The following is a 22805-nucleotide window of genomic DNA, read 5'->3' as shown; positions in this document are numbered from 1 at the left end:
AATACCACTGGATGTCAATTCACAAATTGCTTTGGAAGCAAGCCAGCGTTCCGAACCAGAAAGAAACATTTAGGGCGGTGCTCGATCCATAGCCCAAGACACCCAAAGCCCAGGATAAATCGAGGCAAGCTTACGCATGATATTCGAAATGTTGCAAGCCCAATAAGTAGCGATAGCTCAGCTACAGAGCCAAACTCATACACATAGCAGGCCGATTTCCAATCCACTTCGAGAAATCACCCCTAGAACAGAGCCTGCCATAGTGAAATCTAACGAGCAGGAATCAGGGACTACTCCCGGAATTACTAAATTGCTCGAAGAACTCACAAAACGAGTCAAAGCAAATGACAAGAGGGTGGAAACGTACAATGCCAGGGTCGACCAAATCCCAGGGGCTCCACCAATGATAAAAGGGCTTGATTCGAAAAAATTCATACAAAAGCCTTTTCCGTCGAGTGCGGCACCGAAGCCAATCCCCAAAAAATTCCGTATGCCCAAAATTCTCAAATATAACGGTACGACCGATCCTAACGAACATGTCACCTCTTACACATATGCCATAAAAGGCAACGATTTGGAAGACGATGAGATCGAATCCGTGCTGTTAAAAAAGTTTGGGGAGACCCTCTCGAAAGGAGCTATGATTTGGTACCACAATTTAACACCGAATTCCATCGATTCTTTTGCCATGTTAGCAGATTCGTTCGTAAAAGTGCATGCTGGTGCCATAAAGGTTGCAACGAGAAAATCAGACCTCTTCAAAGTAAAGCAAAGGCAGAGAGAAATGCTGAGGGAATTCGTATCCCGGTTTCAAATGGAACGCATGGAATTACCCCCAGTCATAGACGACTGGGCCGTACAAGCTTTCACCCAAGGGTTGAACGAGCTAAGTTCGAAAGCATCACATCGGCTGAAACAAAATTTGATCGAGTATCCAGCGGTAACTTGGGCAGATATGCACAACCGATATCAATTGAAAATTAGGGTCGAGGATGATCAGTCGGGGGCCCCGTATGGACCTGTTCATCAGAACAAGACAGTTATTAATCAAAAGCAGATCGACAGAGAACAAAGGTCTAACAGAGACCGATATCGACCGTACGTCGTCGATCGAGTGAACAACAGTTCAACACGTAATGCAGTTCGGAACAATCAAAGAATTGATCGGGGACAAAATTCTCGGGGGCTTATGAGTAAGGGCGGCTTCGATAAATATGCCGAGCCTATAGAAGCACCTCGATTATCAGAATATAACTTCAGCGTTGGTGCATCTGCTCTCGTGTCGGCCATCGGATGCATCGAAGACACTAAATGGCCTCGACCAATGCAGACCGATCCTGCCCGAAGAAATCCCAATCAAACGTGCGAATATCATGGTACCCATGGCCACAGAACGGAAGATTGCAAGCAACTAAGAGAGGAAATAGCTCGCCTATTTAACAAAGGGCATCTTCGGGAGTTTCTGAGCGATAGGGCAAAGAGCCATTTTAGAAGTAGGGATTTCGGCAAGCAAAACGAGCAAGAAGAACCACAGCACGTTATCCACATGATCATCGGCGGCATCGATACCCCCCGGGGACCAATGCTTAAATGCACTAAAATATCGATGTTGAGGGAAAAGCGATCTCGGACTCAAGATTACGCACCCATAGGGACTCTGTCCTTTGGTGATGAAGATGCAGAGGGGGTCATCCAACCTCACAACGACGCGCTGGTAATATCCGTACTCGTAAATAAAACTAAAATTAAGCGTGTGTTGATCGATCCAGGTAGCTCGGCCAACATCATCCGATTGAAGGTAGTGGAGCAGCTCGGCCTGCAGGATTAAATCGTACCAGCAACTCTGGTCCTAAACGGGTTCAATATGGCATGCAAAACCACTAAAGGAGAGATAGTCTTACCAATAAACGTGGCCGGAACCGTCTAGGAAATAAAGTTTCACGTGATCGAAGGCGATATGAGGTATAACGCCCTTTTCGGAAGGCCATGGATCCACAACATGAGAGCTGTGCCTTCGACCCTACACCAGGTCCTCAAATTTCCGACGTCGGGAGATGTCAAAATGGTGTACGGAGAACAACTAGCCGCGAAAGAAATGTTCGCTGTCGACGAAGCCAAACCAGTATCCTCACTTTCACCGATAAAAGGATCGGGCCCGGAAGGAGAACGGGACACCAAATAGCAATCACAAACATCGGCTTCAACCCAGCCAGACAACCAGGAAATCGAAGAGGATAGAGACCAAAGGGTCCCTCGATTTTTCATAATTCCCGATGACTCCGACGCCACAAAATTGACGATCGAGGAGCTAGAGCAAGTCATATTGATCGAGCGCCGGCCCGACAGAAAGATATAACAGGGATCCCGCTGGACATAATGACGCATCAGCTAAGTTTGGACCCTAGGTTCAGACCGGTGAAGCAAAAAAGAAGACCCCAGTCCGACAGAAAGAACGTCTTCATAAAGGACGAGGTAACCAAACTTCTCAAAGTAGGGTCCATTCGGGAGGTAAAATATCCCGAATGGTTAGCCAACGTAGTTGTAGTCCCTAAAAAAGGGGACAAACTTAGAATGTGCGTGGACTATAAGGATTTGAACAAAGCATGCCCCAAAGATTCTTTTCCGTTGCCCAACATCGATCGCATGATCGATGCCATGGCCGGCCACGAGATCCTCACTTTTCTCGATGCCTATTTCGGGTATAATTAAATATAGATGAACCCGGAGGACCATGAAAAAACCTCATTTGTCACCAAATATGGAACGTATTGTTATAATGTGATGTCCTTCGGGCTAAAAAATGCAGGGGCCACTTACCAACGCCTAGTGAATAAAATGTTCGAAGAACAAATAGGAAAATCAATGGAAGTTTATATTGATGACATGTTGGTCAACTCCCTGCGCACAGAGGACCATTTAATTCATTTGCAGGAAACGTTCGAGATTCTGAGGAAATACAAAATGAAGCTCAACTCCGAAAAATGTGCCTTCGGGGTCGGTTCGAGCAAGTTCCTCGGCTTCATGGTGTCACATCGGGGAATAGAGATTAACCCCGATAAAATCAAGGCCGTTGAAGACATCACCATCGTAGACAGCATGAAGGACGTACAAAGACTAACGGGTCGGATCGCCGCCTTAAGCCGGTTCATCTCGAGATCGTCTGATCGAAGTCATAAATTCTTTTCTCTACTCAAAAAGAAGAATGATTTTTCTTGGACCCCGGAGTGCCAACAAGCATTAGAAGGACTAAAGCGATATCTATCAAGCGCACCACTGCTTCACACTCCAAAAACGGACGAGAAACTTTGTTTGTACTTGGCAGTATCGGAAGTCGCCGTAAGCGGTGTCCTAGTTCGAGAGGAACAAGATACGCAATTCCCCGTTTATTATACGAGTCGAACCTTAGGAGAGGCAGAAACTAGATATTCACTCCTAGAAAGGTTGGCACTTGCACTGATAAGCGCCTCGAGGAAGTTAAGGCCATACTTCCAGTGTCATCCCATATGCGTACTGTCCACTTACCCGCTTCGTAATATTTTGCACAAACCCCAGTTATTAGGCCGACTGGCTAAATGGGCCGTCGAACTCAGTGGGTACGATATCGAATATCAACCCCGCACGGCCATCAAGTCTCAACTCTTAGCAGACTTCGTGGCCGATTTCACACCGGCCCTCGTACCCGAAGTCGAAAAAGAACTGTTGAAATCAGGTACATCATCGGGGGTATGGATCCTTTTTATGGACGGGGCTTCGAACGTAAAGGGGTCCGGGCTGGGCGTAGTTTTGAAACCACCCACGGGTGGCATTATTAGGCAATCTATTAAAACTATCAGGTTGACTAACAATGAGGCCGAGTATGAAGCCATGATTGCAGGTCTCGAGCTAGCTAGAAATTTGGGAGCAGAAATCATTGAAGCCAACTGCGATTCCTTGCTGGTGGTGAGTCAAGTAAACAAAACTTTCGAAGTTCGAGAAGGTAGAATGCAGAGGTATTTAGATAAACTGCTTATCACTTTGCGCCATTTCAAGCAATGGACTTTACGGCATGTGCCACGGGAACAGAATAATGAGGCCGACGCACTGGCGAATTTGGGGTCTTCGGTCGAGGTAGATGACACGGGCTCGGGGAATGTTGTTCAACTTTCAAGATCGGTAATCGAAGAAGGACACGCCGAAATAAATTCTACAAGCTTAACCTGGGATTGGAGAAACAAGTATATCGAATATTTGAAAAACGAAAAACTCCCATTGGACCCTAAAGATTCCAGAACCCTACGGACCAAAGCTGCTCGATTCACTCTGGCTTCAGACGGAACACTGTATCGAAGAACGTTCGATGGACCGTTGGCGGTATGCTTGGGTCCGGGGGATGTCGATTACATCCTACGGGAAGTGCATGAGGGTACTTGCGGGAATCACTCTGGAACCGACACATTAGTCTAAAAAATAATCAGAGCAGGGTATTATTGGATCGATATGGGCAAAGATACGAAGGAATTTATTCGTAAATGCGATAAATGTCAAAGGTTCGCACCAATGATCCACCAGCCCGGAGAACAACTCCATTCGGTCCTATCCCCATGGCCTTTCATGAAATGGGGAATGGATATTGTCGGCCCTCTGCCATCGACCCCAGGTAAAGCCAAATTCATTTTTTTTATGACTGACTATTTTTCTAAATGGGTTGAAGCGCAGGCGTTCGAGAAAATAAGGGAGAAAGAAGTTATAGACTTTATTTTGGGATCATATCATATGCCGGTTCGGGATTCCCGCCGAAATAGTATGTGACAATGGAAAGCAATTCATTGGCGGCAAAGTAACAAGATTCCTCGAAGACCATAAGATAAGAAGGATACTGTCAACACCATACCACCCCAGTGGGAATGGGCAGGCCGAATCAACAAATAAAACTGTCATTCAAAACTTAAAGAAGAGGTTGAACGACGCTAAAGGGAGATGGAGAGAAATCCTACTCGAAGTCCTTTGGGCATATCGGACAACATCAAAATCCAGTACGGGGGCGACCCCGTTCTCCTTAGTATATGGATCCAAAGCATTGATACCAGTCGAGCTTGGTGAACCCAGTGCCAGATTTCGATTCTCGATGGAAAAATCAAATAACGAGGCTATGAAAACAAGCCTCGAACTATCGGACGAAAGGAGAGAAGCTGTCCTCGTCCGAATGGCCGTCCAGAAGCAGCGAATCGAAAGATATTATAATCGAAGAACCAAGCTCAGCCATTTCAAGCCTGGGGATTTAGTATTGAGAAAAATTACCACCAGTACCTAAAATCCGAATGAAGGGAAGCTAGGACCGAATTGGGAAGGACCATATCAGGTACTCGAGGACATCAGAAAAGGGTCGTACAGGATCGACGTTATAAACGGCAAACAGTTATCAAGCAACTGGAATGTATCACATCTAAAACGATACTACTGTTAAGGTACAACCTCTCCATATTCATTTATATCTCGAGACTGACCCCTGCAGAAGTCCGAACAAGGGACGGATCTCTCGCCAGAAAGTACGCGTTGCACTCTTTTTCCCTTAGACCAGTTTTATCCCAAATGGGTTTTTCGGCAAGGTTTTTAATGAGGCAACCACTGGTCGTGCAGCATTTATAACAATATCCGAGGTCCCGTAAGAGAGTTATTTCACAGCAACAGGGTCCCGATAGAAAAACTGTAAAGAGCCAAATGGTCGAAGCGAGCCATGCTCATATAGGTTGGCCCGAACCCAGGCGTGTAATAACGTGCGAAGAATTAAAATATAATTCGATCATTAAGCCTATGGGCTATTTTTTATTTCGAGTTCGAGCAAACACTCACTCGACCAAATAGCCTGCGGGCTACATTAATTCGAGTTTGAATCATTCACTCGACCAAGCCTACAGGCTATTTTTTTATTTCGAGTTCGAGTAAACACTCACTCGACCAAATAGCCTACGGGCTATATTAATTCGAGTTCGAATCATTCACTCGACCAAGCCTACAGGCTATTTTTTATTTCGAGTTCGAGCAAACACTCACTCGACCAAATAGTCTACGGGCTACATTAATTCGAGTTCAAATCATTCACTCGACCAAGCTTACGGACTATTTTTTATTTCGAGTTCGAGCAAACACTCACTCGACCAAATAGCCTACGGGCTACATTAATTCGAGTTCGAATCATTCACTCGACCAAGCCTACGAGCTATTTTTTTATTTTGAGTTCGAGCAAATACCCACTCGACCAAATAGCCTACGGGCTACATTAATTCGAGTTCGAATCATTCACTCGACCAAGCCTACGGGCTATTTTTTATTTCGAGTTCGAGCAAACACTCACTCGACCAAATAGCCGTAGGCTACATTAATTCGAGTTCGAATCATTCACTCGACCAAGCCTACGGGCTATTTTTTATTTCGAGTTCGAGCAAATACTCACTCGACCAAATAGCCTACGGGCTACATTAATTCGAGTTCGAATCATTCACTCGACCGAGCCTACGGGCTATTTTTTGAGTGCGAGCAAACACTCACTCGATCATTAAGCCTACGGGCTACATTAATTCGAGTTCGAATCATTCACTCGACCGAGCCTACGGGCTATTTTTTGAGTGCGAGCAAACACTCACTCGATCATTAAGCCTACGGGCTACATTAATCCGAGTTCGAATCATTCACTCGACCAAGCCTACGAGCTACATTAATTCGAGTGCGAGCAAGCACTTGCTCGACCGTTACGCCCACAGGCTATGTTTTCTTTAACAGATCGAGGCGCGTCTCGGTTATCGAACACATGTACCTCGATACCGGCTCACATCGGCCAGGGACCGATGAACCTTTATCAACTTTAAAATCTGAAGTAAGGACGCACGCACCGGGGACACACTCCTCAGGCCATAGTTCTGCCGGTGTCTCATCGGCGACACACTGTGAAGATGAAGCCTTCTCTTTCTGAGGAACGGTTTACGATGTTTTCACCATTTTTGAATTCAAAGGTAAGGAGTAGAAGAAAGTGATAGAGATTTGGTAGAATTGAAGAGGGTTTCTTTCGGAAAGAAATCACAGTTTTTTTGGTAAGTTGGAGAGTATAAAAGAAATTGAGAAATTTTAGAAGATAGAAGATGTAAAAATGATAAAAGATAAAGGTGAGAGTTATTTATAGGTTCAAGCGACGGCGGTTCATTATCAGCAGTGGCCGACCACTGCCTGACATGCATTAAATGCCTTGAAAGATTAAACCGACGGGACAGCTACCATATGCGTCATGGTCGAACCTGATGGAAACGACAAGATATAATCCGATCGAGCTGTTGAAAATCGTATCGTTTCTCGCCATATTTCTTTCTGAGAAACGAGGGGACTATCTGTATATGGTCGAAATAGATTTAAGCCTTGGCGTGTCCGGTACGGTTCGAAGGGTGGTACATCGAAGTAAGGTCCCGAAGGGAGCACGAACTAACCTAGAACCCGGGGAGGCCGGTCCGTGTTGAGATCAATATCATAATCAAACTCGAACAAGGATCGAACCATGATGCGGGTAGATCTATCGTGCTGATAATCCAAAAATCAACCTACATCGACCTGGAATCAATTCGAGGGCTTGAACCATTCTCGGGCTCAAACCAAGATCATAAGTTCGAGCCGAAATCAAGCTCGAACCAAAATCGAGGATTCTAAGCAAGATCAATCTCGCAGACAAAAGCCGTTGTAATCCCACTAGAGGAAATCTTGGCAGAAATTATGGAAAAGCTGATTTATAATGGGTCTCCCACTGAATGTTTATTTTTATTATGCTTGGAGCCAATCCCTTCACTATAAAAGGGCTTGGTTATCATTTCTGTAGAGGACATCTTTTTATGAGATTTACATTATAATGAAAGTATTATTTCCTCTACAAGAAAGAGTGGTTATTCCAGTTTCTTAGATTGATTCTATTTGTTAAATCCCAAGGTTCACTATTCTTGATTGCTTTGTCTAGATTACATTCTCCCCAGTCTATATTCACATTTTATTTATCCTTGCATTTTGTATTAAGTTGCACCGCATATCCTCGGAACTGCGTATAAATTGAACTCTATCCATTTTTTCGGGTAAACAGTATCAATAATAAAATAAATTGTGGGGTTTATGTATCCGTCAATCTTATTACATTGGAAAGTGCTAAATAAATTAGAACTTAAACATAAAAGAAGTCAATACTCCGTATGATCGAAGTATCAACGTAACCAAGAATAATTGAAGATTTGCAGCTTAATTAGATTGTGAATGCAAGCGCTATCCGAAAGTCATTGGATGAGTTCTTTATTTTTTATTTAAAAAACTACAGATTTGAATCCGCAATACTCAAAATTTTTTATATGACTTGGCATACACGTGCAACGTATGTGTCGAGATACTAATATATATATATATATATATATATATATATATATATATATATATATATATACTTTTATTTTATTATTTACAATAACAAAGTCTTTTGTATTTTTTTCCACGATATCTACAATTTTTGTACTTATAAGATAAAATAGTTTTTATAATTGGAAGCGCGCACAATTTCACTGGTTACAATCCTAAAATAAAAAATTCAACTCTGAATTAAAAAAGGTTAATATAAACGTCAACTGCTCTACTTAATGGTTCTTTCATTAGTGTTATATTTTACGAATTTATTAAGGGAGAAAGGAAGAATACACAGGGACACCCTTATTCGGTGACAAAACTTTTAGCATGTATAGGCAACGAACACTGCTGATTTATTAGAAGAAAGAATTTGATAAGTTCAGGAATTCAGATGGATGGTAATAATTGGAGGGCTGCTCAGGGTACCGCCCCAGCAGCCGGAGCTATGGACACCGCTGATTGGCGGACTCAACTTCAACCCGATTCTCGTCAACGGATTGTCAACAAAATGTAATATATTTATAGTAGTAGGAGTATTATTTTTCTGCAACTTGTACTTGCTTTCTTTCGTCAAAGATTTTGGATTTCAGGGTTCCTTTGTGTTTATCAATTTTTTTTCTTATAACCGTGGTGTCCAACTGTCCATACCTGCTCGGACAGCAAATGGAAAGAAATCACTGCCCCATGGTTCTATTGTGTTTATCAATTTCTTAAAATATTTTTATCTTTAAAAAACATTTATCTAGGTTAGGTTGTGCTCTTTAAATCTAAATTTTTTGTTGATATGGCTGTATAGAATGGAGAACATTAAGGGTCGTCTTCCTGTCTCTGGACAAGAAGGAGCTCAGGAGCTTAAGAAAATAGCAATGAGGTTTGAGGATATGATCCATACTGCTGCCACGAGTAAAGTATGCGGTCTATACTTGTTTCTATTTGTCTGCATAATGCAATTGTTTTCCACATTGTTTAATTTGTTATTCTTGCTTGTCTTAACGTGCATTTTTAACTCAAATTTATCCAATATTTCAGCAAGATTATCTGCAAAGGTTTTCAAAGATGCTGACTAAGTTGACGAAATTTCAATATCCCGATTCTATACAACCCAGTGCTGTTACTAGTGGTCAGAATGCCCATGGCCCAGGTGAACAATGAAACTTCATGTGCTATATTTTCACAGGATCAGATCTTTGTCTGATTGGATGCTTTGTATACACCTAATTACTTCGTTCTGCTGTTGAAAATACTTTTTCTCTGTAGCTACAATATGTACGGGAAATTGCAGATGCTTGAACCATTGTTCTAATCTTTGTGTTATCTGAGCTATTTTAGGTGATTAGTCTTAGTAAATATTGTTTGTGCTCTAGGTCAGAGTCCTAGCCCCTTAAAGTACTGTTCTCTACGATCTGACTATTATGTTTCCATTATTAGCTACCCGAAAAAAAGGAACAGAAAGGAACACTATTGTATATTTATCTAACATGAACTTAGACAAAGTTCTCATTTAATGTTTTGGAACACAAAGCTATTGCTTCTGTTTCTCGTATCTTTAACTACAATATACTTTCTTTCTTTTGCTGCTTGTATGTATTTTACTGCTAAATTATTATGTTTGTTTATTTGAAAGCAATTGATTAATTTTTGTGAATTGTGTAGGATCCTGCACCATGCATTCCCAAGTTAACAGCCAAGCACAGCAACTTCCTGTACCTATGGTGGCCAATGAAACTCAAACAAAGCGACCAGTGTTGCTGCAGAACATTCAGAACAACATGGCATCCCAAAATTGTGTTAGTTTGAGCCCAGCACTTCCTCCTTTGGGCAACTTAACTCAAGCTACCATGCCAAATGTCATTGGCCGGAATTCAAATTTTCAAACCATGCAAACCATGCCAAATGTTGATCAAGTCGTGCCTCCTAATATGGTTAGTAATTCTCAGAGGCAGATGCAGGGAAGACAACAACAGGTTGCTTCTCAACAGCAACAGCAGCAATTCCAGACAACACAACGATATCTTTATCAGCAGCAGCTACATCGTCAAATGATTAAGAAGAAATTTCAGCTGGGAAACACACCACAGTCCTTGATACAACATGAACAGCAGAAACAACAGCCACAGTCACAGGAGGAGCAGCATCAACAGCGACAAAACCTTCTACAGCCTACTCAGAGAAATATGCATCAGCAGCAGTTGGGTTCTCAAAGTAATATATCTGGAATCCAGCAGCAACAGTTGACTGAAAGTCAACCTGTTAACTCTGGCTTGTATTGTAATCGGCATCCTATCCATATGTTGCAACTATCAAAAATTCCTGTACAACGGCAAACGCTACAGAGCGCTGCAACCGTGTTACCAAGTCAACGTCAACAATCACAGTCACAGCCTGCACAACAGCAAATGACGCCGCAGAGTCAATCACGACCACCTTTGGGTTTGCAGCAACAGACGAATCAATTTCCAAGGGAAATGCAACAGAGTATTCAAGCATCAAGCCCGTTGCTTCAACAGCAGAAGGAGCTATATCAACTACAAAGAGCCACACCAGAAGCTTCATCAAGTATGTATTTTTCTTAATAAAAGCTTCAATTAGGTCTCATCCATCATTCCTTAGCAGTTCGCCATTCTTAGAAATTTCCACTTCTCATGCCTTCTATGTGAAGAATTAGGACTTCTACACTATTTAACCACTGGTTTACACTTTTTTTTAATAAGAAGTAAAACCAATTATTTAGGAGGCGTGGAGAAAGTGACCAAGTGTCATTTGCAGTTTTGATCAGCTTTAACCATACAAACCATTATGCAACTCAGAAAAAATGTGATGCAAAAGATGCATTTTATTTTCAGTTAAAAGGCGGAAAGCTTAATTATGGAATATTAGCACATTACCAAATACACAGTCAATATACTAGTCTATAGTGAGTATTTAACTTTCGTTGACAAGTCCATTTGGATGGTGATTAAGATATGTGAATATTTCCTGTAATATCTGACAGTATGTTTATATCCCCAATAATTGCCCGAATTTGGAATCTGTAATGAGTCAAATTCTTTAATATTAGTGCTATCCTCAATTTCTGGTTTATTTGTATTTTGTAGCATCTTTAGATTCTACAGTTCTGAGGGGAAATGCAATTGGAGCTGATTGGCAGGAGGTTTACCAAAAGGTACTGTTTGCAATGGTATTTTAATTTGCAAAGGATGTCGAAATCGAAGAAATTATATATGACTGTTTTTTGGTAATGGAGAAATCTCCGAGACTCGGTGAATAATAGGCCCATCCCTACCCTAAAGATTCAAGTTGACGTTCAAGAAGAATATGGGATCAAGCCCTACGCTTACAAACGTTGAACTTAGGCTGAGCCTCTAAAGTCTAAACTCCTCCATAAACTAAAAACTAACTAATGAGAAGCAAGTATAAGGTTCTAATGTCTATAGTTCCTTCTAAAGTGTGCCAACATACAAGTTTGCCCTTACATAAGCAAAAATCTCGCCAGACGTCCTGACCACGCGCTCAACTGTCTGGTGAGTGGAAAATCCCTTGAGGCCACGACTTCAAGTTTGAGGCCATGAACTCAACTCTGAGACACCAATCTTGCAGCTTTTGCTTTGTGAGGAAAGGACTTCAACTCTAAGACACCACTCTTGCAGTTTTTGTCTTGTGAGCCATGGCTTCAAGCTTGAAGTCGCGGCTTCAATCTCAATTCTTCCAAAATCGGCTCCATATTTGTTTCCAATGATGTCACAGTCACATGGAAGTATTTATGAACTTTTGAGCGCATCCTTTGAATGCTATCACTTGATATGAGCTGAAATGTGTACCAAGAAGCTAAAGGAAGCCAAACTCTTATGAAAATTGATAGATATGGGCAGTCCGGTGCACGAAGCATGTTGAGCTCATTCATCTGTAGAAAGGTCGCATCCCAAAAGGTGTGACGTAAGCAGCCTACCCTGATGCGAGCATCGAGGCTAATTTTACGACTCGAACCCCTGACCTATAGGTCACACGAAGACAACTTTACCATTGCTCCAAGTCTACTCTTCTTAGACTTCATATGCTAAATTGTGCAAAATGGATTCTGTAATCAGTTGTAACTTCCTTTCTACTTCACTTTTAGCCTTAAGGTTCTCTCCTGAAGATTCTCTAGGTATTTTCTCTAACCATCAAGCTTCATACCACGTTGATCTAATTATCACCTATCATTCACATGGAAATGCAGTCTTTTTTTTTTTTGGGGGACAAGTACACATGGAAATGCAGTCTTAGAATTTTTGTAATTGACTTGATGAAAATTTTAATGCAGATCAAGTTTATGAAGGAGATGTATTTATCAAAGCTCAATTATCTATACCAGAAAATTGCTTCTAAAATGCAACAGGTATATATCTGCATTTAATCCATTATTATCATATCTGAAGCAATTCTACCTGCGGATCTAGATCTTGATGCAGTTTGTGATGTCCATAGTTCTCATTAAATTATACTTCAATCCCAAAGTTGTTGAAGTTGGCTATACGAATCATCTGTATCCATTCTGTTAAATTCAGGCTCGTTTCACTCCAATAGTAAATAGTTTGTCTTTTAAGGAAAATTTGGGTTTTTTAAATTTCACTCGCTCCCACCCACCGTACAAGTCTAACTAGAATAATAGGACTCATGGCAAACGACTAACCTAATATATGTGTTAATAACAATGAATAAGCTTTTAACAAGTTGGTATCGTTTATATAAATTTTTTAAATTTATTGTTACAGTTTTAACTAAGTTGGCATTGATTCCAGGAGATCGTAGGTCTTGAGGTAATATCCTCAATGGATTTTTTGTCTCTCTTTCTACTACCTTTAATCGTCATAATGCCCACCTATGAACTGATTCTTTTGGTCTTTGGAGGTCCACTAAAGACATGGCTATAACATCGTGGGTTAAAGCCATCTTAAGCGACATTCTCTTATGTTATGCTTGCTGTGCTAGTTGTACCCTTTGTCAAATGTAAGCACTACTGAATTTTTTATTAAATAGTATGAAAATCTATTTTAACGTCTGCATTTCCACGGCACTTATCTTGTCGATATGTTGGGCCTTAAAAGTCGAATATTCATATAGCGGTGCTAGTCTCGCAATTGTTTTATAGTTCTTGCCCTTCACTTTGTTAGGATCTTCTATTTGTATATTGCCTCCCCAACGCTTATCCATTTGAATATTCTATTTTAATTTATTTGTTGCATCCTCATTGTATCATGCTTTTTTTTCCCTTGGGAAACTGACCATAGATATCTAATTGGCTACATTGAGGCACTATAGTGGTGTCTTATCTCCCTTCTTATCTTTTTCCTTATGGGGACGATACTTTCTTTTATAACTGAAAAATCCTTGAAGGCCAGTGGCTCATGGTTCGAAACTCTGTGATGGGCCCGTTCCCCACCCTTCTTCCAATTTTCTCACACTTATGATTGTTCCTTAGCACATATGTTTTATAGAATTTATATATTTGATACAAACTCCTTGAGATGCGCATAGTTAATCCTAGAAAATGATCTAACTGAAGTTTTGCTTCAGAAAATTTGAAAATCTAGATGCCCGTGTTTGAATCTTTGGTCCCTTTCCTGTTAACTTAAGAAACCTTGCCTTTATAGTGGGATTCGACTATAGTGTGGTTAATTCCTCTTCATTTTCCTACATCTGCATCATTTGTCAGTGTTTAAGTACTGTATATGATCGTTAAGTTAAGGTGGTGCTCGGGCATTCAAAGATGTGGCCTAGCGGTTAATAAAGTGGATGAAATCATGGGAGACTGGGGTTCAAATTCCTAGTTAAACACTGTGAGTAGATGTGATTTTGATGTTAGTTTCCTCCAGTTTGGTGAAGGAATCAAGGTCTGCCTGATTCTCTTGTCAAGGGCTTGATATGGCTTAGTTAAAAATGCACTTAAGTCAACATTTTGTTGAATTGTGGGCAGCTTGCTAGCTAACTGTGTTATTTGTCTTGTTATGCCCTTTCTTAAATTCTCCTCCCTTTTCCTTCGCCTGGGGTGGAGGGTGGGGGTGGGAGGTACTTAAAGCATGACTATTAAAGGTTAGCAAGGGCGAGAAACAAGGCTGTTGCTAAACTGATTTCTTTCTGTTTTTCAGCTAGATTCTCTTCTTCAGCGGCCTCAAAATGAGCAAATTGAAACGTTCAAGATGCTCAAGATCACGCTGGGACACATTTTGCTTTTCTTGCGGCTTAACAAGCAAGATATCCAGCTTTCTCATAAGGAGAAACTGCTACAGGTTGAGAAGCACATAGATCTCTTTCTTAGTTCCGATAGGCCGCGCAAGCCTACTTTGTCTCTGCAGCAAGGGCAACTTCCTGAAGCTCTTCGGATGCAACTTAAGGTACAGAGTTCCATGGAAGCAATGCAGCAGAATAATCTCACCAAGTTGCAACATAATTCCTTTTCTCCTCAGGTTACCCAACATCCTTCGCCGCAAACTGACGAACAAAATATGTTGGCATCTCTTACTAAAGCTGGGCCTCCTCTCCAATCTGCAAACTCACCATTTGTTGTCCCATCTCCTTCAACTTCCTGGGATCTATCTCCAATGCCAGGGGATTCTGTAAAAGTTAGTACTGGCCTTGCATCACATATTGCTGCTGGAAATATAACGCATCAGCAGGCTGATGCACCTGACCAATCCGTTGGAATTGGTATTCCGGAGATATCAGCCTCACCTTTGCTTGCAGAGTTTACTTGTTTAGATGGTACACATGCCAATGTTTCAGCTGTTGTTTCAGGCAAGTCAAGTGTTGAACAATCATTGGAACGCTTGATGAAAGTGGTTTGTATAATAGTGTTCTACTTAATTTATACTTTCACTAATCCCAATATATCTGTCTTTGCAACTTTCTTTTGATTTGACCTAATGTTATATTCAGGTTAAAAACATGTCCCCAAAAGCATTGAATTCGTCAATTAGTGACATCAGTTCAGTTGTCAGTATGATGGATCGAACAGCAGGATCTGCACCAGGAAATGGATCAAGAGCAACTGTTGGTGAAGATTTGGTTGCCACGACCAAATGTCGTCTCCAAGCGACAAATTACTCTGCGCAGGATGGACTGCCAGGAGCAAAGAAACAGAAGCGACACAGAACTTCTGATGTCGTTTCATCAAGTGGCTGTGTAAATGATAGTTTCTGGCAATTGAATGGGTCTGAAGCATCTGAGTCAGAGTCAACAAGTGTCAAAATACCGAAACCTGAGGTAATCTTCTGATACCTTTCTATTACATGAAAGAAGTACAAAAGTATACATCTATCCATGAGAGAGGCGTGTTAGATTATTCTGGTTCTTAATAGAAATAGGAGATCCATGGGGGTGCACTTTGAAGTTAAAATAAAAGCTAGAATATAGCCATGGCCAAAAGAGAGACGGGAATGGAACATATGCAATACATTGGAATGACTTCCTGAAGTCTGAGCATACCTTCAAACTGAAACTTAATGTGAAGTGCCCTTGAATTATCATTACAAGTGCCTATCTTTCCTTTGACATTTGACTGATTATATTCCTGCAACTAGAATTCCGCCCAAATTGTCCACTTTTAAGTTTCTTCTCAAGTGTATTCTGTGATAGCTGCACAACGTATGATACTGCATGTGGAAATCAAACATACCTTTCCTTTTGGATGGAGGTTTTGATTTTGACATTGTGCATAGAGGTTTTGGTTTTGAGGATAGAAACGAAGGAGGAGTCTCCCTTTTGGATTTCGCAAAAACTTTTGAGTTGGTGATCGCTAATTCGAGTTTTCTGTAGAAAGAGGAGCACTTGGTAACCTTTCGCAGTACGGTGGCTAAGACTCAGATAGATTACTTATTCTTTAGGAAGGGTGATAGAGTTCTTTGTAAGGATTACAAGGTTATCCCGAGTGAGAATCTTACAACCCAACATAAACTCTTGGCGATGGATTTAGAGATTAAGAGAAAGAGGAAAAAGAGGGATTTGTGCGACATGCCAAGGATCAAATGGGGTGGCTTGATTACCGCCAGAGCTCAGGAGTTGGGGGGAGAAGTTGATGGCAATGGGGGTTTGGGGGAGTAGTGGGGATTCAAGCAGTATGTGGGATCACAACTAGTTGTATTAGGGAAGCAGCTAGAGAGGTGCCGGGGGTCTTGAGGGGTAATACTGGGGACATCGAGCGGATTGGTGGTGTAATAGAGAGGTCCAAGGGAAAGTAGAAGCCAAAAAGGTCACTTATGAGAAGTTAGTGGAGTGAAAAGACGAGGAGGACAAACGGACGCATAGGAAGAGGTATAAGGCCGCGAAGAAGGAGGCGAAGTTAGCGGTTACGTCGGTGAAGACGACATCATTTGAATGCTTATATGTAAAAGTTGAGGACAAAGGTTGGGATAAGAAGTTGTACATGCTAGCTAAGGCGAGAGAAAGGAGGGTCGGAGAACTAGATCAAGTGAAGCGCATCAAATATGAGGAAGGCAAAGTATTGGTGGAAGAGGCACATATTTCATCAAATATGAGGAAGGCAAAGTATTGGTGGAAGAGGCACATATTAGACGAAGATGACAGACATACTTCCATTAACTATTGAATGAAGAGAGGGACATGAATATTGTGCTGGGAGATTTGGAGCACTCCGAGAGCCGTCGAGATTGTGGGTATTGTAGGCATGTAAAGGTTGTGGAGGTTGAGAGGGCTATGCGTAAGATGAGCCAGCGACCGGGCCAGACGAGATCCTGGTGGAATTTTGAAAGAGCGTGTGAAGGGAGAAGAAACCATTCATCTTGTAAGAAGATTTGTAGAACAGTATAGGGAGAAGAGGGACTTACATGTCGTTTTTATCGATCTAGAAAAAGCATACAAGAAAGTCACAAGGGAAGTTCTGTGGAGATGTTTGGAGGCTAGATGTGTACCTGTCACATACACTAGTGCTATTAAGGATATGTATGATGGAGCCAAGACCTGGGTAAGGACAGTGGGAGGAGACTCGGGACACTTCCCATGTCGTGATGGGGTTGCACCAGGGATCAGTTCTCAGCCCATTCCTATTTGCCTTGATGATGGATGAGTTGACTCGACATATTCAAGGGGAGGTGCCTTGGTGCATGTTATTTGTAGATGACATAGTACTGATTGACGAAATGTGAGGCGGTGTGAACTCTAGGCTGGAGGTTTGGAGGCAGACCTTAGAGTCTAAAAGTTTCAAGTTGAGCAGGATTGAAACAACATACTTGGAGTGCAAGTTCAGTGACGTGACTCAGGAGGTCGACGTGGAAGAGAGGCTGGATACACAAGTCATCCCCAAGAGAGGAAGTTTTAAGTATCTTGGGGCTATAATCCAAAATAATGGGGAGATTGACGATGATGCCACGCATCGTATTGGAGCGGGATGGATGAAATGGAGGCTCGCATCTACAAAGTGGTTGTTAGACCGACTTTGTTATATGAGGCAGAGTGGTGGCCAGTCAAGACCTCTCACGTTCAGAAGATGAAAGTAGCGAAAATAAGGATGATGAGATGGATGTGTGGGCATATTAAAAGGAATATGATTAGGAATGAAAATATTTTGGACAAGGTGGATGTGGCCTGTGTGGTGGACAAGATGCGGAAAGCGAGGCTAAGATGGTTCAGGCATGTGAAGAGGAGATGCGCAAATGCTGTCGTGAGGAGGTGTGAGAGGTTGACTATGGTGGGTCCAAGTAAAGGTAGAGGTAGGCCGAAGAAGTACCGGGGAGACGTGATCAGGCAAGACATGGCACATCTTCAGCTTATCGAGGACATAACCCTTGATAAGAGAGTGTGGAGGTCGAGGATTAGGGTAATAAGTTAGTAAGTAGTCAAGCGTATTTCTTTTTCGTGTCGGTATCTCTTTTCTAAACCTATAGTACTAGTGTTATTCTAGTATTTCCTGTTCTTAGATTTCTATTACTGCCTGTTACGTATTTCTTTTGCTTCGGACCTTCGGTTATCTTATTTTGCTAGCTATTGTTACTGCTTCTTTTTCCATAGCTTCTCCACTACCGAATTTCTTTGTCATGACTGCTGTGATTATGCTTTCATTGAACCGAGGGTCAATCAGAAACAAACTCTCTACCTTCACATGGTAGGGGTAAGGTCTGTGTACACACTTCCCTCCTCAGACCCTACTTTGTTAGATTACATTGGGTATGTTGTTTAATGAGACATGAGCATTACTGCTGTAATGCTTTTGCAGCTTGGGAGTATATCCAAGTGATCTGAACCAGTATAAGATGGCCGTCTAGCATCAAATAAATGCAGTATACTGAAAACGTGATTCTTTCAGCTGGCTTCTACACTGCCTAATACTGGAGCGTCTTTGGACCATACTGTCATTCACATTGCTTGCTCCTTCAACTTATGATATCAGGACAACTAATATCCAATCTCTACCCCGAAATTCCTAGCTAATGTCCCTCAAACCTACTGTGTCAGATTTGCACAGGATACAAATCTGTATCAAAATAGAAAAATACCTTCATAATATATATATATATATATATATATATATATATATATATATATATATATATATAGAGAGAGAGAGAGAGAGAGAGAGAGAGAGAGAGAGAGAGAGAGAGAGAGAGAGAGAGAGAGAAACCTTATTCCTTTTGTAGCAACTAGCATGTGAAAATATTCTCGTAGTGAACTAAGTCTAAGGTGGAAGAAAGTTGTTTTTTTTCTTTTTCAAAAAAGATGCAGCAAAAAGAAGGTTAAAAAATATGAGTGAAAATTTATCTCCAAAATTTTAAATAACCACAAGGCCATAAATAGCCATTTGAAAACAGAAAATTTGCATAATAGTTATAACAACCTAAAATATCTATACATAAATTTAAATTTAAACATCCTAGATACTAAAATAAAAGTAGACTCCTCTTACTACTAAACAGCTAATTGTTCCAACTGATTAACAGATGCAATATTCAACACTCCTCCGGTCCTCCTTCTCTTCCATTGCTGCAATCTGAAAAATATGCTTCTTTATTTTTGCTTCTGCTAATTGTGCTTGTGGATTGTTTTGAGTGTCTTTGAACTTGCCACTTTTGTAACATGACCTTTTTTTTGTTTTGTGCGTAAAAACACCTTCAGAAACTCTATCTTGTGCTCTTCGGAATGAGATTTAATTTAGGCAAGGGTAGGACTTGCAAGTAGTGGTTGTAAGGATTGATCTTCCATTACAACTTCAGGTAAGATAAGACTCCACTTTTACAGATCAAATATGATAGCTTTCACAATTGAAAGTTTGTTGGACATTAAGAGAGACTGCTACTTCCCATGTTTGAAAAATAAATTTAAAAATAGGTATGATTAATGAATGGTCCTTTTGAGTGAACTCTCTGTAAGACTAACTAAGCCTCTGACACCACTGTTGTTTTCTTTTTTAATAAAAAAGGTGCAGCACAAGATCTTTTGGATTTGAAAACAGAAAATCTGCACTGTAGTTATTCAACAACCAAAAATATCTTAACAAAAAATTTGAATTAGACATCTTAGATATAATAACAAAAATAGAATTCTCCTACAAGTAAACAACTCATTATTCCAACAAATCAGCTGCAGCAGATACGATATCCAACATTTGTCTTCGGATGTCTAGTCACTGTCTTTTTTTGAAATACTTTTGACTTGAGTTCCCAACTGCGCCTTATTTCACTGTTTTGCTCTCTGGAGTTTAAATCGACACACCACCCTTTGTCCTTGCACTTGCATATTGGGCTTCTTTATTTCTGGATGCATCCTACCTTTTGTGTTACTATATACTTGTACTTATGTAGATAACATGAATGGCTTAGGTTCTGCCCACATAATCATTTATTAACTGGATTCTCAAATGAGTAAATTTGTTCAACAGAAAAACAGAACTACAAGTTGGAAACATCCCAAGCTTTGGCTGGATATTGGATAATAGGTATTATAATTGTAAGACTCGGGAACTAAAGCAGCATTGCTTCCACGCAAGCATGTTAACTCAACATGTAGAATGGTGTTTTTCCTTAAAGTATGGTATTTTTTGCATATACGGAAAATGAGTTAGCTTTATTTTGCTCCTCTTGTTTGCTTTTCATCAATTTTTTTTTATGGTAGGACATCCTATATTTGATGTAAGCACATTGTTTATTCACAAAAATTGTTACTTTTCAGATTGCTGATTTTCCTTGATGTGTTTCATTCATATTGATGTGGTGATCTTGGACAAGAAAATTGCCTTGCTGTCAATATTAGGATTCTCCTGCAGTAGCTACAGTACGAACAATGATTTGTAATCTGTTGCAGGTTAATCATGCACTGGTTGAAGAGATATGGAATATCAATCGGCAGCTTATCGACACTGTTGTAGAAATTAGTGATGAAGGTTTTGATCCAAGTGCTGTTGCTTCCGCAACAGAGGGTGGTGAAGGTACTACTGTTAAGTGTTCCTTCACTTCCGTTGCATTGAGTCCAAGCTTAAAATCACAGTATGCTTCAGCACAGATGGTGAGATTTTGATCTTCGTATACTGAACTTCAGTCATCTACTCGTATCATTTTTGGTTTCTATGGTTGATTGAGTCTTTTACTTCTGTGCAGTCTCAAATTCAGCCTTTGAGATTGCTCGTTCCAGCTAATTATCCAGACTGCTCTCTGGTTTTGTTGGACGAGTTTCCAGTTGAAGTCAGGTGAGGAAAAGTTGGCCAGTCTACTTGATATAGTACTGAAAAAGAGATGACCACAGAGAGAGAAAGGGAAGAAGAGAGAATTAATAAGAAAAATTCTATCATATGAAATCAATAAAAATTGGCAGACCTTATTTTATGCCATGTTCGTCATAGCTAGTTAATTTGTAGGTCTTAAGATGATGAACAAAGAGTCCTTGTGATTTTTTGTCCATTTGGATTTTCTACTAGTCAATCAGGGGCTGTTAGTACTTAGTAACAGGGGTCTATTGAGCATGTCTTGTTCAGTTAATTTTTCTCCCTAGAAAATAGAGGGTAGTGTTATCTGAGAAATTAAATTGCTGATGTTGGGCATGCTGACACTCAAATGAGTTAGCATAGGTTCGCGAAATATACTGACTAGGAGATATGAGATTTTAGAGCACACTATACAGGAACACCATAAAAGATTTTACTCATCTGCCTTTTGATCTGCATTAAGATTATTAATTATGTTTTGGAGATCACCCTTTTCGAGTCTTATATTCTCCAATTAAAACACCTAACTGAATTATTTTAAAACTCGATTTCAACTGTTTTCTTCTGCAGTAAAAAGTATGAAGATCACTCCATGAAGGCCAAATCAAGGTTTGGTGTCTTTCTGCGAAATTTTTCACAACCAATGTCTTTAAAAGACATAGCAAAGACTTGGGATGTTTGCGCTCGCTCTGTGATTTCTGAATGTGCACAGCAAAATGGTGGAGGAACCCTCAGCTCAAAGTATGGGTCTTGGGAGAATTGTTTGAGTACAGCATGATCAAAACCTAATTTATGAGCAAAGTTATGAGTTTGGCTTGATCCATCCCTTGACTCCGTTCTAATCCTGTCTTGATCCACCCTTTGACTTTGCTCTCCTTCTGCCTCCTATTTACTGGTGGTGACAGCATATTTCTCGGCTTCTTGAATGAGATTTTTACCTATATGTACTACATTAGAAACTTATTTACCCTCACTGTTTAGCTTTTAACTTAATTACAAATTGATATACAATTTACCAATTATATACAAATTAGTATTAATGAGTATCCCATTATATTAGGAATTGAATAGGGAATTCCCTCTCCGCTCTCTTTCTTCTCTCTCTCTCTCTCTCTCTTTCATTCTCTATCAGTATTCTTATATTAATATCTTCATGTGGATTAACTGAAAAAATGATACTAATGTTAAGTGAAAAAAAAGAGAAGATTAGTACTTGCTTCAGATCCTATGAAAACGAGGAAGTAAATAAGAAAACAAATTAGCTCTGATGAAGAAAATCATTTTAGTTATCATTCTTTTAGCTTTTTGGAATCAATAAATAAAAAAGTATTAATTAGAAGCGAGTAGATTGAATTGGAAACTATGTTAATCCATTAAAAATTTCATTGACAGCCATTAAAAAGTTTTAAAACTTTGAATTCAAAAATAAAATTTTATGAAATTATTTTTTGTTTGGATTGGGTGTTGTTGCAAATGATTGGGAATATCCGTTGGAGTTTATATCTCAAATTTGAGACAATTTGGTGAAGATTTGAGGTGGTTTTGGTTGAAATTTCAGACTGAAACTCGAAAAAGAAGACACGAACAAATTGTATATATTTTGTATGTCGAATGTAGAAACGGTATATAAAATATCTACAACTTACATAATTGTATATACGTTGTATATAAATTATATGTAAATTGTAGTTTTTGACCGTATTCTGTACAAAAAATGTGTACTTAT

General features: G+C 40.3%; 1 protein-coding gene across 5 annotated transcripts; it reads left to right on the top strand.

Moving 5' to 3' along the window:
- Nucleotides 1-8613: 8613 nt before the first annotated feature.
- On the top strand, nucleotides 8614-22138 carry LOC107773992 (mediator of RNA polymerase II transcription subunit 15a). 5 transcript variants are annotated; one of them, XM_075228027.1, is made up of 12 exons: nucleotides 8614-8907; nucleotides 9194-9305; nucleotides 9427-9538; nucleotides 10051-10953; nucleotides 11493-11560; nucleotides 12698-12772; nucleotides 14523-14768; nucleotides 14841-15212; nucleotides 15310-15636; nucleotides 20683-20883; nucleotides 20976-21064; nucleotides 21650-22138. In XM_075228027.1, exons 1-12 carry the CDS (start codon nucleotides 8789-8791, stop codon nucleotides 21855-21857), a joined length of 2832 nt encoding a protein of 943 aa, XP_075084128.1. In that variant the 5' UTR covers nucleotides 8614-8788; the 3' UTR covers nucleotides 21858-22138. The 5 variants fall into 5 exon arrangements, with proteins under 5 accessions (XP_075084128.1, XP_075084127.1, XP_075084129.1 ...); XM_075228026.1 differs by having other exon boundaries at nucleotides 14523-15212; XM_075228029.1 differs by lacking the exon at nucleotides 8614-8907 and adding an exon at nucleotides 8975-9084 and having other exon boundaries at nucleotides 14523-15212.
- Nucleotides 22139-22805: the final 667 nt, after the last annotated feature.

Source organism: Nicotiana tabacum, chromosome 13, assembly GCF_000715075.1.
Source record: "Nicotiana tabacum cultivar K326 chromosome 13, ASM71507v2, whole genome shotgun sequence".
NCBI lineage: Eukaryota > Viridiplantae > Streptophyta > Magnoliopsida > Solanales > Solanaceae > Nicotiana > Nicotiana tabacum.
The sequence above is the reverse complement of the archived record's forward strand: the minus strand, read 5'-3'. Positions and strand labels throughout refer to the sequence as shown.

Coding starts and splice junctions, on each gene's coding strand:
- LOC107773992 (XM_075228026.1), top strand. CDS start 8,789: ATGGATGGTAATAATTGGAGGGCTGCTCAGGGTACCGCCCCAGCAGCC. Junction 12,773..14,522: donor TTGCTTCTAAAATGCAACAG/GTATATATCTGC, acceptor TCTGTTTTTCAG/CTAGATTCTCTTCTTCAGCG. Junction 21,065..21,649: donor GAGTTTCCAGTTGAAGTCAG/GTGAGGAAAAGT, acceptor TTTCTTCTGCAG/TAAAAAGTATGAAGATCACT.